The sequence below is a fragment of the Ptychodera flava genome, chromosome 15 (genome assembly GCF_041260155.1).
Source record: "Ptychodera flava strain L36383 chromosome 15, AS_Pfla_20210202, whole genome shotgun sequence".
Lineage (NCBI taxonomy): Eukaryota > Metazoa > Hemichordata > Enteropneusta > Ptychoderidae > Ptychodera > Ptychodera flava.
In genome coordinates, this window is record NC_091942.1 from 19,132,789 (window position 1) to 19,148,498 (window position 15,710).

General features: G+C 39.5%; 1 protein-coding gene across 5 annotated transcripts; it reads right to left on the reverse strand.

Annotated features, from left to right (window-relative positions):
• Positions 1–1,887: 1,887 nt before the first annotated feature.
• Positions 1,888–15,560, reverse strand: LOC139151442 (uncharacterized). Of its 5 annotated transcripts, none has more exons than XM_070724252.1 (10): positions 15,376–15,560; positions 13,717–13,811; positions 9,905–10,072; positions 9,039–9,302; positions 8,527–8,631; positions 6,524–7,762; positions 5,729–5,899; positions 5,285–5,497; positions 4,866–4,967; positions 1,888–2,783 (listed from the first exon to the last, which is right to left on the reverse strand). In XM_070724252.1, exons 2-10 carry the CDS (start codon positions 13,756–13,758, stop codon positions 2,229–2,231), a joined length of 2,859 nt encoding a protein of 952 aa, XP_070580353.1. In that variant the 5' UTR covers positions 13,759–13,811; positions 15,376–15,560; the 3' UTR covers positions 1,888–2,228. The 5 variants fall into 5 exon arrangements, with proteins under 5 accessions (XP_070580353.1, XP_070580354.1, XP_070580352.1 ...); XM_070724253.1 differs by having other exon boundaries at positions 5,729–5,842; positions 9,881–10,072; XM_070724251.1 differs by having other exon boundaries at positions 9,881–10,072.
• Positions 15,561–15,710: the final 150 nt, after the last annotated feature.

Consider the following 15,710-nt stretch of genomic DNA (forward strand, 5'->3'; position numbering starts at 1 on the left):
GTTGATAAAAATTTGTCCTTCGCAAGCTCATACCAATGAAGTCAAACTCTGATTTTGAATGCAAAGAGCATCATATGATCTCTCTGGTTTTACTTGACAGCATTCGGGCAACTGAAGGTACGAGGCAACTTGGGAAGGCAAGAGGGGTGTCAAATATTTGCATCGTGAGTATAATTGTAAATACAAATTTAGGCTTCTGCTTTAACACTCTCTTACTTTTCAAACATTTCAATAAAATTCACACCTGTGCAAGTTACCAGTACTCTGTATGGGGAAGACAGGCTTTCATACATTTTAGATTGAGGTTTTTTGTTTCTTCAAAGATGTCAAAAACAAGCAAGCAAATAACATGGCTCACCTCAAGGTCCAAATCACACCATCAACTGCAACACAGAAAAAAACCCCAACCATTCAGTAAACATTGTCTGACAATGAAATTTGATAGTTTGTCTTTATGGGTTTTTTGTTAATCATTTTACAGATTTCAGACATTGAAGCATGACCATGGTGTTAAATCATGATGTAGCTTAGCAATACTAAAGATACTCTTGTTTCTCTCACAGAATTTTACATCTAATTTCACTATTAGAGAGAAACGTGGCTTTAAAATGTGAAAACACTACAAGACAAAACAGAATTTATAAAACAAAGAGTCTCTTTCTGAAAGCTCTATGTACATAATATATTTACAGCAGACACATTTCCTGTGCACTCTATACTCTGAAGAGCATCTTGTGCATAGTTCAAGGTTGAAGATGTACCTATTCAAATGCAAATGAGTAAGCAGAAATCGTAACATGTACCTATTCAAATGCAAATGAGTAAGAAATCTTAATATGTACCTATTCAAATGCAAATGAGTAAGCAGAAATCATAACATGAATTGAGACAGGAATTGTGAATGAGTATGAATGGAATTGTCCAATAAATATTGCTTTGTGCACACTGCATGTTCTTCTAAGGTCTGTTTTCTCTGCTGTGAGAGTGTGATATTTTCAAAACAGGTCTAACGTTTCACATTCTCCCTACTCAATGATACATGCTTGAACACTGTTTGGGGAAACAAACGCCTGTATAGATGAAGTGTCCATGAAGATCACAGAGTCAATACAACAGACTGAAGACCCTGGCATCACTATCACAATGGCTACAAAACACAGAATATGCACAGAAATTGTTGTTTTCATTGAAAGAAGAAATATGCAAAATAATCAGAGTTCAGATTAATGAACCACGAGAAAACATGATCTGAATCATAACTCAGAACTGCACATCCTACCATCAACTGTTAAAAATATTGACTGCTACTATCTCAGCTGTTGCTAAAAATATTACAATGCCGGAACTCTAACAGCTACACATGCCCTCACTGACTATCTTGGACTGAATGTTCATATCAAGCTAAACTAAACAGTATAAGTATATGACACACAAGTTACTTGGCCTTTCTCAAGGTGACTTTCAAAAAAAAAAAAGTGTACTTCCATACAATCTTTGAACAGAACATATTGCAAATAAGAATACATGAGGTGGCAGTAAGTAGCTCTTTCCTTGAGATAATGACACCCTTTCAACACTGGTATCGGCCACACAGGACCCATTACACTGTATTATCCCTCATGTATTTTATTTTTTATACTGGCCATAGATACAGTTCAAAGATTTCAGGTACTCTTCACTTACTCTGTCGAGTGGCACTGGTGCTTGCTCACTTCTCTCTCTACTGTCTCTCACCCTTTGGCAGAAAATACAGTGGACCAACTGGTGTGAAAATCATTGGTCAGAATGTGGAAAGCACAGAAAGTCTCTTCCATGGTACATGGTGAGATAAGAACAGCACTCACTAGAACACAGAATTACAGTTCACATATAAGTTTTTTTTTCAACTTCTACTTCAAAAGCTTAAAGAAAATGCTTAAGGAAGAGGAAAGGTACGCATTCCAGGTGAAAGTGCAACTTGTATTTTGAAATGCTGAAAATGTAGCACATCACCTGTCTAGAAAGATGACAGAAAGTCAAGTTCAGAGAGTTCAATGCCAATGCTAAATACCATCACAGTGTTCTGTGAAGGTGTGACTCACTTGCTTTGTGTTTATTTGAATTTTTGGTTTTGGGAATGACGTCAACGCAGACAAACAAAATGAATTACAGTGAATGGTGACAGCGTAGACAAGACAGTGAGACCCTGAGTGCTAATAATGGAATGGAAACTGACTCTTATTTTTTAATCACTGCCTTGTTGTTGCTAGATCTATGCTGGCTGGATCACTGAAGGCTCCAGGTCTTTGATAGACATCCACTGCACACACTGCAAAGTGGTACACACTCCCCGGTTGGAACTGCGTCAGAGTACAGGCCATGGGCAGAGGCAGAGCTCTAACATCACCGATCCTTTTCCACAGCAAGGTGCTCGGTGGGCCTTCGCTCTCCTGGTATGCATAGAGAAGATACGTCTCAATAGTGGCCCACTTCTGGTCAATGGCCATGGTCCACGACAACACAATGCCATTGTTAACTTTGGAGATTTTCAAGCTGGGTTTGCCAGGTGGCAGTGTCCTTATCTGATTGGAGAATTGAGTGCTCGGTGGTGCATTCAGTTGCGGTAAGGGAGCCGGATGACGCAGTGCTATCTGAGTTTGTGGTGGCTGCTGTTGCTGTTGTTGCTGCTGCTGCTGCTGCTGTAACTGCTGTAGTTGTTGTTGAGCTATTCTCTCCTGGGCTACTCTCTGTATGTGAGCCCTCTCTGCAGCACTGATTTCCCCTTGTAATCTTTGCTCTTGCACCTGAAGAGAATACATTTGAAAACAAGGCAGGGTTTGTTAGCTACTGTGAGACAACCTTTCAAGACACCAGCCTGCAAGTTCTGAAATCACTGCAACATAAATTTTGAATCTTCAGAAACAAATCATCATCGATGACAAAGCCCTTCAAGATCAATCGATTTTTGGAGCTGTTGATCCCTATTTGGATTACAACACTTTTTGTTTGAGATTGGTACTATCTCACAAATTGACATAGCTGCCCAGCAGTATAACTGCACCAGCTGACATACATATGCATCACAGACCATCGTCCTTGTATGAAGTTAAATTGGAATCTTGGAATCTTATTATGCATCTTTAAGAAAGAGTGCCAAATATGGAAAAGAAAAGTAACAAAATGGTTGCCCAGCGACCATATTGGATCATTTCACAACACAAAGTTGACTCACATAGGAAGATTACGGTACAATATTATTGTTACAAGTTTGAATGGAATCGGTAAAGGCTTTGGATATCATAAAATCATAACAAATGGCTCCCAGCAGCCAGCCATATTGGATCGTGTCACAACACAAATTGACGTGACAGTGTATGTCATAGTACATCACCCTTATACCAATTTTACATGGGATCTGTTCAGAATTGTGGCATGAAAGCTTCAAACTTGAAACAATTGTCACAAACTGGCTGCCTGGCAGCCATATTGGATCATATCTCAAAATAAATTGATGGGCACATGCATGTCACAGTACATTGTCCTTTTACCAAGTTTGAGTGAAATCGGTTCAGGCGTATTTGAGTACTTGTCGGGTCGTAAAAGATGTGCAACTAGGCTTTGGTAGCGTTTTCAAAATAGCTGCTTGGCCAATGCCATTTGAAATTGTCATGTTGCATTCCTTCCTGGGTAACGCATTTCTAGAAATCTGACTGGCCATGTTGCAGGGGAATGGTGACCATTTTGGATGTGTTATTTACATTTCTGAGTTCAGCCCTATCAAGATTGATGATTCTACAATGACAGTGATGGCCATAAAAAAGCCAATGTTTCCTATATCAGGTTGCACCTCCCTGTGGGAATTTGCTGAGCAATTAAAATGTCACATTCCTCACTATCCTGATAGGACGATATATGCAAATCAAAAATGTCTTTAAACAATAAATGAGAAACCTTTGTTTGCTTACATAAGTATCTCTCTTTAGTACCTACAATTGACTCATCTCAAAAGATGCTTTGCATGCAATTAACATGTTGGCCCCCAGCGCAATAATTAACTGATTTTGCCAAAAATTTGTAATACAATTTCTAGAAACCTTGCAGTGAAAAATATGCATGACATGATGTAACTGTCCAAGAGTGTTATGCGAGCTTTTTAACAAAAATTAATAATCTAATGCTATACTATTATATCCATAATTAAACATAAAATTTACATTTAAAGAGTAGTTAGCCACCTACACAATTTAATGTAATTATCAGAGAATTATTTTCTAGATGCTTATCTCTATACATATGAAAACACCCATGTTACTCCATTGTTATATTGTAAGTGCAGCTATCATACAAACTATACCTCACCCGTCAAATTGATTTTATAAAAGTCACACACACACCATAGGTGTATAATGCAGTCATGAAAGAGGAGAAGGCTATCTCTCGTCGTGTCAAGAAAACCTATCTTTAATAAACTTGAGTGCAGCAACTTGCATACAAATTTGCTACTTGCTTTGTTACCTAAATCTGTATTCAAAGAGCTATTCAACTCTTTTGGGAGTTAAATGTTTCAAATTTATGCAACTGCTACAGCCACCATCTTTCCAGTTTGATGATTGACAAATTCTCGCTTGTTCTTCAAAACTAGTCTGGCCTTTCACCAAAACCATGACTTTTAATCACTAAATCAGGAGACCTTATTGCAATTGACCACCTATGCGTTGGAAAAACAGCGTCATTCTGGCAACAGATACCCCTGACCCTGTGTATGACATTCTGGTCTAAGATATTTCCAATCTCCTCTTGTGGTTGGTACCGTAGAGAGTGCCGAGATGCAAGGACCTCAATCATTAAGTTGGTTTTGGATGGCAAAGGACATTTTAATTACTCACAATCAAGGACTGAATCTGTTCTTGGATCTCCGTGATGCCGGGATTGTTCTTTAATTTAGACAGTAATTCAGCTTTATGATCGAGCAACCTACGATGATGGTCCTGAAATTCACATCAGAAATACACATATACATTCAGTTTTCAGAGGCTAATCTTGGCTTCCTCACATCCAGGTACACTACCCGCTGACATTTGCATTGTATGACACTACCAGTACACCATGAATTGAATATTCAATGCTATCATGAGACTGTAACCCAGCTACAAGGGTCTATATATACAAGTATAATCTGAGATACCATCATGGGTCAACCCTCTCAGACATTTTACTTTTACCGCGTGAGGGCGCACATGCACACATGCGACCGGCAACAATTACCGACATGCAGATAAAATCTTTGCAGACGTGCGAAACTTACCTTCAAGACGTGAACCTTGCTGAGCGTGTTTGCGGATGTTTGCTGCAGCTGTCCCGGTGCCTGTGTAACTGTCTGCTGTAACGCTGGCATTGACTGCATTGGCACCTGTTGTACTAGAGGCGGGGGTGGTTGCAGGGCCTGGGTCATGGGCCTTGGCTGCTGTTGTACACTTGTTGCTGGAATGTTCTGTCTCAGGTTTTGCACTGTTGAACCCTGTTCAGAGAGTGCATGAAAGAATAGTTTGTTTAGGAGCATTATAATATGTTAATGACAACAGAATCCATTTTCACAACAAAAGCATATGCAAATTAAACAATGTTATGTAAATTATCAATCCTTTGACTTTTCAAAGCTATGGAGAACACTGGTATCATCGAAATAAAGAAGTGGAATATGTGACATGCTAGCTTACAAAAGCTGTATGCGGAATTACAGCGATCTTACCTGCAGTCTTAACTGGGCTGCTACTGTTGAACCCCCTAGTCTTGGAGGCAGTAAGTTGCTCTGCTGGGAGGGTTGTTGATTTTGTAGACTTGCCAGGTTAGTAGCTTGAATAGCCTGAATGGGAAGTCCAGTCAATTGTACACCAGATGTTAGTGGATTCCCTTGTGGTTGCTGTATAACAGTGATAACATTTACTTTAAGTGGTATACACATGGTTTTCCTGAAACCTTCCCCATTGAAAATTGTGTACATGGTAAGAAAATAGCATGATGGACTCTGTGGCTCTTATTCAAAGGATGTGTTCCCATCTCAAAGATAGAAACAAAGTTTGAACACAGGTCAACAACACACAAGATAACATGTACAAGTGACAAGAGTATAGCCATGAACAGGCAGTGTGGCCCATGGTAGTCGATGGAGTGGTAAATACATTTTTGAAACACAACTAAAAAAGCAATAAACATAATAACATACTGATTTTGCAAATCAGGCATTTGCCAGTCAGAAAGGAAGACATCACATCAATATACAAATATGAACCCTGCTTCTTGCTTTCCTTGAACATCACTGTTACTGTTAGATATGTTGAACAACTCAACAGAAAAAAACCAGATGAACTCTATAATGTCAGAGTCTTGATACTGGGCCATGAGTGGCCTTCTCCCCAAACAATTATTATACACCACAAGATAGTGATCTGATCTTTCAATGACAGACCACCTGCTGATGACGCAGGCAGATTTTATTTGTGTCTAACATTCGAAGTGAGAATCCTGTAAAATTAGTTGGACTGACCTGCAATTGCTGCGTCGCAATACCTGGGGCAGCAGGCCTTGGCTGGGAGACCATGGCACTTGTGACAAGGGCTTGTTGTGTTGGCAAGACCTGTACCATTGAGGTCGGGTTGTTCTTGCTCATTGCTGCCAGCTGCTGGAGAGTGATGGCTGATGCACCTGGCGTGACCCCTGACCTGGAGATTGGCGTAGTCATCAACACCGACTGTGGTGGTATCTGCGACGAAATGACAGACTGGGTCATCTGGGATGGCCCTGGTTGGTTCACCGTGCCTGCCACTGCTGAGGAGTAGACCGGTAGCAGTGTCGTGGTTCCGCCAGAGCTTGCAGCTGAGAGGATCACATTGTCTCCTGGGTTTACTGGCCTAACACCAGCACTGCTCATAGTACTGACTGTCCGGTTTGCTAAACTTTGTTGAACCTGGTTGATCACAGAAACTGGTGTTGGATTTGACCCAGATGCCAGTGTAGGTGGTTGGATTGAGGGGTTCCGAGACCCTGCAGTTATAAGTGCTGGTGGGGATCCCGGTGGTAATGACACCGCAGTATGCTTATTTGAAAGTTGTGTCGCACTGGTATCTTTTGGAGGAGTTCTATTGAGTTGTTGTTGTTGTTGCCGTTGCTGCTGCTGTTGCTGCAGTTGGAGTTGTCTCTGCTGCTGCTGCTGCAGTCGTCTTTGCTGTAAGATTTGCTGCTGTACTTGCTGCTGCTGTATTTGTTGCTTGGACTGCTGCTGTTGCTGTTGAGCCGGCTGTTGCTGTACCTGCTGCCTCTGTAGCAATTGCTGGTTCTGCTGAAGCGGCTGTTGTAGCTGTTGACGCACTTGCTGCTGCTGTTGCTGCACTGGTTGCTGCTTCTGTTGCTGCGACTGTTGTGTAGCCAGCTGTTGTGGTGACTGGCGTTGTCCCTGCTGCTGCTGCTGTTTCTGTAGTGGCAGTGTTGCAGAATCTTTTTGTGCAGGAGATGCTGAAGTAGCAGTCCTAGAACTGCTACTTTCTTCATCTTCTGTCAAGTCAATCACAACCATTGGTTTCTTTCCCGCAGCGGCTGGTGCAACTACAGGCTTGCCTGGAACTCTACTCTTGGCCGCTGCAGACTGGACTGGCCCCGTGCTTTTGATTGTTAGAACATCTGGGGTGGCGGTGGTGGAGGTGCTGGAGGTAGTTGGCTTGTTGTGCTGAACAGCGGGTGCAGAAGTGGATGAGACAGTTGCAGGAGTTGTTTGACTGGCTTGCTGAGTCTTGAAGGAAAATGAATAATGCACAAAGCATAGGTGAGTGTGAAGAGTGGACAAGTCTTTGATCATTTGACAAAACTAGCTTTAATATGCTATCTCTGGCAAATGTGGGTGTGTGCACTTAACAAGCCTTAAGTATCTGGAAGTACATGTAAGCCAAATTAGCTACCATAACAAGAAGTCTAAAGTCTGTTGGGTAGACCTCCACTGTGAACTTCTTTTCCACGTGCTCCCAAAGGTTTTGAGAAGAAACGCGACTGAAATATCAGGTGCAATCTACAGGTGCATACATCATTGTTTTAGAAAAACTCTGTTGACTGTTACACTGTTTTAGTGGGTAAAATTGCCAAAAAAGTCCTTATAGGATGAGGATAATGAACACAGATGTATGACATACAGAACTCACTGCATTCAGATGGGGAAGTGGTTAAGTTCTATTTTGGTAATTGAGCCCAAATTTGCACTATGTGTTTGCACTATGTGCTATCAGTATACCATGCGTATCTGCAGATACCATCGCCATACTGGTGTTTTTTAGGATACTGTTTATATCTCACAAACCAGTCCGCGGTCTTCACTTAAACAACCATCATCAGTAATTTATCATGTTTAGAAGTTAAAGTTAAAATTTCTCTGTCTGACTTTCACAATACCAGATTTTCATTTAAGGAAGGGGTAGGGAGCAAGGTCAAATTCAATGAGTTCTGTTTGCTGTGTATGTTATAACTATGAATGGTCCCTGACATGCTAGTTTACATTCCACATACCTGAAGCTCTGACGGAGCGTTTAACATGTTCTTCAGTGAGTCAGTTTGACCTTCAGTGTGTCCCTCTGTGGTTCTGGTGACAATGGCAGAGTCACGAGGCAATACCTAGTTGACAGAAAATATCAACATGTTAGTGAAAAAAGACTGAAAATTTTCTATGACCTTGTGTGCCTGCAGATGGATTATTTGCACCATTAACACACTAGATTATGAATCTCTGTAAGAAAAATTGAAATTTGTACATGAATGTAAATCACTTTTCATGTTATTGTTCGGTGGTATCTATAGGTGAGAGGCTAAGTTCAATGTTGTCAATGACAGCCATTAGTTGGCAACGTTTGTGCTGCTTGTTACATTTCCTTGATATACCTCTGAAAAAAACGATACCTGCCTAACGTTCTGAACACAAACCATGCAGATTGTGACAATTATGCTCGTGACAATTATGCGTGAATACTATTAACTTTTGTTATGAGTTCTGGAATGGTAAAAGAAAGCAGCATTTCACAAACCTGATTTCCGGCAGCCTGACTGAGAGAAATCTGGGAAGGTGATGACGTCTCGGCCACAGCCGGTGACCCGACTGAAGCGGTGGTCGCAGGCTGGAGTGGTGCTGCAGCTTTAGGTGTCTGGGCAGTCGGTACTGTGGAGCCAATCACCAGTGAGGGTTGCTGGGTACCATCTGTCTTTACAGTGTTCGTTTCTTTGTCATGAGCATCTGCCTGAACTTGTACGCCAACTGATACCATTTCTTTGGACATCTGCTTTCTTGACATCTGTTGAGGAAGCATACAATTTGTAACACACTTGCACAACTTATAGCATCATTATGGTTTTTCTTTATCCAATCTACACTGGGCGGACGAACTTTGTTCTAGCTGTAAAGACTTGCTTTATTTCTGTTTATGACAAACACATGCTGGCTGCCTACAGGTTTTCAAAATAACTCTTGGCAGCCAGTAACACTAACATAAAGGGTTGTTACTTTGTTTATTCTATACTTGTACGGAAACAGATGTTTCCTCAGATTACAGTGTGAACAAGACATTGTCGTATGGCAAAGATAGCATGCATACATGCAAACAGATGGCATATTTATGGACAGATATAGTATCAAGGTGCAAAAGTCACTCAATCAGTTTAATGTACAAGAAATAGTGGCACTGCCCCGTATCCTTATTTATTGCTTTGAGCAAGAAGTTGACAGTTTGTGACGTCTATGTCTATTCTTGGAAGCAAAAGCAATTTTATGACTACAATGAAACAGGGAAATTTCAACAATCACTAGGAAAAACATGGTCACAGCCTAGGGAAGTGATAATGTAATTTCTGAGTAAGAGTGTGATAAACTCACCACAGCCATCAAGTAGGTTCTTTCCTGATCTTTCATCATGATGGTCGTGCTCTGTCTCAGCTGTTTGATTTTCTGTTCCCATTGTTTGTTTTGCTCTTGTAACGTGGACACCTTCTGCTTTAACACAGCAATGGTGGCTCGGTCTTCCCGCCTCCTCTCTTCATAGGCCTTTGCAACAAGGGCAGTTAATTCCTACAATAAAAGTGCATAAATGATAGTGATGGTGAGTCTGAGTTGACACAGTCATACGTAACTTACAGGTATTCTCACACTGGTCTAATGAATGACAAGCAAGGTGGCCTATAACTGTGTACGCCATCCCTGTTCCAACATTTCCATTATCGTCATTCTATATGTAAAACGCAGTTTCTTATTCGAAGTCAAAACTCATGTACAGTGCATGGTGTTAGTTTAGCAATAAAGTATGTGTGTAATGTTCTGATGGCATTGTTGATAACAGAAAGAATTCATTTATAACACAATAACACTGCATAATATACAGTGTGTTGCGCTCAGTACAAGGCTAATATTTTGTTTATCACATAGTTTTGAGACATACAGCTATTTATCTCTTTAACTCTGAAAATGTCTCGTGTTTCTTTAAGGCATGTACGAGCATATTAGCCTCACTTTACCATTGTAAAGTGATTATAAAGTTTGTATGTATATGAGTTTCTTAATAAACTTTGAGATAATACTAATATATCATGAAATAAATTTCAATTTTAGTTGTAGCGTCAATGGCAATGTGCTCCTATTTTGTCAGCACTGATATTAAGTTTGACATGGAAAAATTTGAAAGCTGTCAATAAAGAAGTTTCAGGAAGTTTCAGAAAGCATACTTTGACCAAAAATAAGGTAGAGTTCATCATCATTTTACCAGCTTTGAATGAAGTCATCAATAGGCACCAATTAACCAACATGAAGGCTATACATTATTTTGTTATTTTGGAGATGTTTTGACCAAACATGAAAACATTGGCCCTACATTTACAGATGCAAAATTCACTTGAACGTTACATTTACATATGGACATATCTGAATAAAGTTATTTTTATGAAACTGCACACCAGATTTGAACACTACCCAATGGTTGCTTTTGGAGACACTTTTGACAAAAAATCCTTCTGGGGGCTCTAAATTAACATTGGCATGCTAATTAACGTTGCCATGCTAATTTCGTTATCATTTGCACAAACTTGAATGAGGTCATTTCTTAGAACCAAAATTCCAAGCTACCTGATGAGTGGAGTCAGAAGATGATTTTTGAAATTTGGCCGAAAATAAGGAAAATGAATAAATTTACATATGCAAAGTTTCTGTTAATTCAAACAAAGCTGAGTCATTTCTAGAGAAATAATTATCCCAATATCAGAAAAATTGGACTAGTAATGCTCAAGTTGTTGAATTTTGACCTTTTTTGCATATTTTGAACATGTTCACAAAATTTTAGGGACTGAGTAACATTGATTTAAATAAAATTCCACTTTCAACCCCTTGATACCTCTTCACACAAAATGTTTTGATGGGGCACTTTTAAAATTTTTTGCAATTGGGCACTTTTCAAATTTTTGCAGTAAGCAGACATACAGACAGACAGACAGACATACACTATCTCATCTTAATAGCTCCCTGTCATATTATACAGTTAATTAGGTTTAAAAGCCAATCCTTTGCCAAATGATCAGGCCTGGATGACCCATATGCTTTTTTACAGAGTGAGAAAGAAACACCTGAATTTCTTTCATGAATAATTCACTCTTGAACACCACTGCTGAGCCTCTTCAAGAAATCTCAAAAGCACTTGCGGTGACCACCATCAATCTAAGTTAGCCAGATGAAAGCATCAGCTCAACAAGTCATTCAAAAGTACTTCTTGTTGCCAAAACTTTTGTTATTAAGATGGGAAAAGTACATACGGCCCCCCTCCATGACAAAATGTATAAATGTGGCAAGCACAATACTGGTTACCATAACTATCAACCATTCTAAATGTGTCAAGGTCAAGTTGACAGCAAACAGGCAAAGTGCATCTTTTTCATTCATTAACACACTAGATAGCTTAGAAAAGATAACACAGTTAGCAAATTAAACGTTACAAACTGAAATGATCTGTTCCCTCGTCACTGGTACACAAATCCTTCCAAGTGTGTAATGGGATCTACCATCATTCAGTTTTTAATTTAACGATTCATTTTTTTCCTAAAATTTCATTAGATTTACCGATAATTGTGATATCAATTTTAATTACTAATTACTTCATTGCTTAACCAAGGCATACCAAGCTCAGCTTTGCAGGTGACATATCGATTCATTCTGACCTTGGTGTATTGTAACACACAACAATGGACCTGAAATGAGGCCCGCTTTTGACTTTGAAATGGCCTAAAATGAGGTCATGGTCTTGTATCTGAGAGGGCTGTGCGTACACTAAAACATGTTATGACATGCAACATTAGCTCAAATACCCCTTGCATACATAGAGCATGATTGTATGCTTTATCTGAACGACGCTTTGACAACATGAAAGTCACATTTAAGTTTCTTCAAACAATAATCCATCATGCATTAGCTGACAGCCATTACGATACTGTCAAACAACACAGGCCTGCGGGGCACACAAACAGGTTGTCCAATGTACAAAATGTCTCTAACTGGTATTGAAGAAACCATGATATGCAAATCCTGAGTATTCACTTTTGATGAACCGTTGTCATTAAATTTGCATACTTTAACGATACAAATTAATTAATACATGAATGCTATAATATCCAGCTTAATGCATTTGATGGTGTCTACACAACAGTGAGGTGAACTACTGTCCCCTTCCTTAGCACAAAAGATGCACTTTCTATGGGTGGGACATCACATCATAAGGTCAAACAATTTTAATGCAGGACGCACTTGACGCAAGAACACAAGGGACTGTTTTTCACTCGTTTTTAAGTATTCTTTTTATATTAGCTTCAAAGCCTGCAGGGAAAATTAACTTTGTGATGTCTTGTTTTTTGTGGATAAAAAATGTCTTATATTGAGTGAACACACAAATGGTGGTGGTTTTGAATTTCAAATATTGGAAAATCCTGTTTTTTTGCATCTTTAATTAATAAACAAATTTTGCATGATGACCCCTGATTTTCATTGTAGATTATGAAACAAATAATTTTTCATTTTCTATAACAAAGTATGGGTGAAAGTTTAAAACTTTCATTGTGCAAGTACATATTACCTTCATTTAAGATCACGAAATTTTCAATTGTTATCGAAATACAGCAAAACATGACTAGTGAAGCATGATTGGCATGTGTAAGAAAATACTCCAAGAATGTTTGTATGCACTTCTTGTTTTCTTCAAATCCCATGCCACAGGACAATTGGTGGAAAAGTATTTGCTGCGATTTTGACCCCAAAAAATAAACAAAGGAGCACATTCCTGAGAAGTGCGTCAGTCTAACCCGCCCAACAACAAGGGATGTGGTTTTGTTGTGACGTATAGCTGTAAAAAGAGTTGGCACAGGGAGGGTACGATAGTATCCCATCACCCTGCAATAAGCTTCAACTTAGAGACTGAGTGGAAATTTCCATGGTCACTCATACCAGTGCCGGCTGTTCATCTAACAGTGAGGACCTCCCCCCCCCCCCCCCCCCCCCCCCCCCCCCCCCCCCCCCCCCCAAAAAAAAAACTTACATTCTTCTGCTCTATGCCCATAGAATGGTAAAGTGCAGTCAAACAACACAAAATATATATGTCAATAGGGATTGGATTGATATTCTGACAAAGGGAAACACTTAAGACCACTTTGAGTTTTACTTGAAGACACATGCAAGAATCTCACCTTTTTGAACAGCTCCAGATTAATCTTGCTTAGGTCAGGCATGATATCTTTTTTGATGTCTTGATCCGCATTGACATCTTTCTTGATGCTTTGTTCTACAATGATTATTCCAGAGAGATTAACACACTAGGATTGCTTTTCACAGAGTTTAATCCACCAAACTATCTGTTATAAACCTTGTATACTCTATGGCAGTACATGTGTACTTGGGTAAACTGTCTATTATGAAGACAACAGTGTGTCTTTTGATCAACATTGAAATATCTCCACAAGTAAATTACTTTGAAATTCTTGCTTTCAGAAATCAAGGCCTTTCAAGGCAAAAATTTTGACAAAAATGCCCTTGCTTTTGATATAAACAGACGGTTGCATTTCCCATGAAGCATTACTGGCAGTAAAAAGTCTGTGTTCAGAGCTATGATTTGATTTCATCATTTTTTGTTCGACTCTTTTAAAGGGACAAAGTCGGCCATTTTTCATGAATTTTGTTTAATGCGAGATACAATTTATATTGTTTGACATGTTGAAAGATACTGAATGAATGGGTGACCACGCATATATTCGACCCCGGTTTTAGACAAATTAAATGAAACCATGGCGAAAATGAATTAATGGTCATGACCATTAATTCATTTTCACCATGGTTTCACATACCGTGTCTAAAACCGGGGTCAAATATATGCATGGTCACCCATTCATTCAGTATCTTTCAACATGTCAAACAATATAAGTAGTATCTCGCATTAAACAAAATACATGAAAAAATGGGTGACTTTGTCCCTTTAAGATGAGCAAACTAGTCACAACCAGGTGACATAAACAATAATGAAACATAGCATATCCTACATGTACATGTATTTTTCAAAGGCAACCACTTGAAGGCCCTGAGGCCAATCAACATGATTTTCACTGACTTCTCTAACTGAGATATAAATAAACATGGCAATTTTTACTGACTTGCCCTGATTGTACGTCATAGAAACATGTGCCGATATAATTTTCTGAACGCAGGTGACTTGAATAGTATGCTAATTTTGAATTACTTTAACCTAAGGGACCATCTCAGATTGTCGCATTAGTTCAAAAAGTTAAATTCATTGGTTTACAGGGGGAGGGGGTTTGACCGCCATTCAATTAGTGAACTTCACTTTCGCATATTTTGTGATTACAAGTTCTCTTTACAGTGTGTGTAAAAATAAAATCTGCACTCTCGTACCATGAATTTTTGATGTAACTATTTCCAACTCGTTCGTGCCATACTGACTGTGGTTAGCACTCAAATTTGATCGATTACTTGACGATGTAATGTGGTCAGGGGAAACATATTCTTCAGTAGCTATGACAAAATGCTACACTGTACTCTCAGGCAAACATCAACAGTTCACATTTTTGAACTTTCGTTTAGAGGAGGGTTATGATGTAAATGAAGGAATTTCCTTTCTTGAACTTGTGCAACAATCTGAGTCGGTCCCTAAAAAGATACGCCTTGTTGAAAAGAATCCGTGAACCAACTGTAGGACACTCATTGCATTGCCAGGATTTGCATCAGTATTTTTTTGATTTTATAAAAAATAGATCAAAAACTGACAACGGTTGAATGTGCTGCATAAACTGACAAAGTGTGCGTACCAATATTAAAACTGGGACCACATAACTTACTTTTTTCAGGGAGCTCTTCTTCGAGTTCTGTAACACTCTCAAATTTGGCTTTCTTATTAAGCCTGTCATCCGGATCACACAAAGGTGAACGTGGCCTCTTGCATGGTTTCTCAACATCAGCGTTCGCTACTTCAGATACTGTTTCCGGCGGCACTGCATTATGGCTTTTCAATTCTGATACAGCCTTGTCCTTCACCTCGGCTGCAGCTTCAATTTTCTCTGCAGCACTTGCAGCACTGCTGTCCTCTTCCCTGCAGCAACATCTTCGTCTTTTGACGGAGCTGCAGTTTGGCTGGTCTCCACTTTGACTGTATTGTCACTTTCTCAGCTACCAC

Coding starts and splice junctions, on each gene's coding strand:
- LOC139151442 (XM_070724251.1), bottom strand. CDS start 13,758: ATGCCTGACCTAAGCAAGATTAATCTGGAGCTGTTCAAAAAG. Junction 10,073..13,716: donor ATCTGGAGCTGTTCAAAAAG/GTGAGATTCTTG, acceptor CTTTTATTGTAG/GAATTAACTGCCCTTGTTGC. Junction 9,303..9,880: donor GAACCTACTTGATGGCTGTG/GTGAGTTTATCA, acceptor CTTCCTCAACAG/ATGTCAAGAAAGCAGATGTC.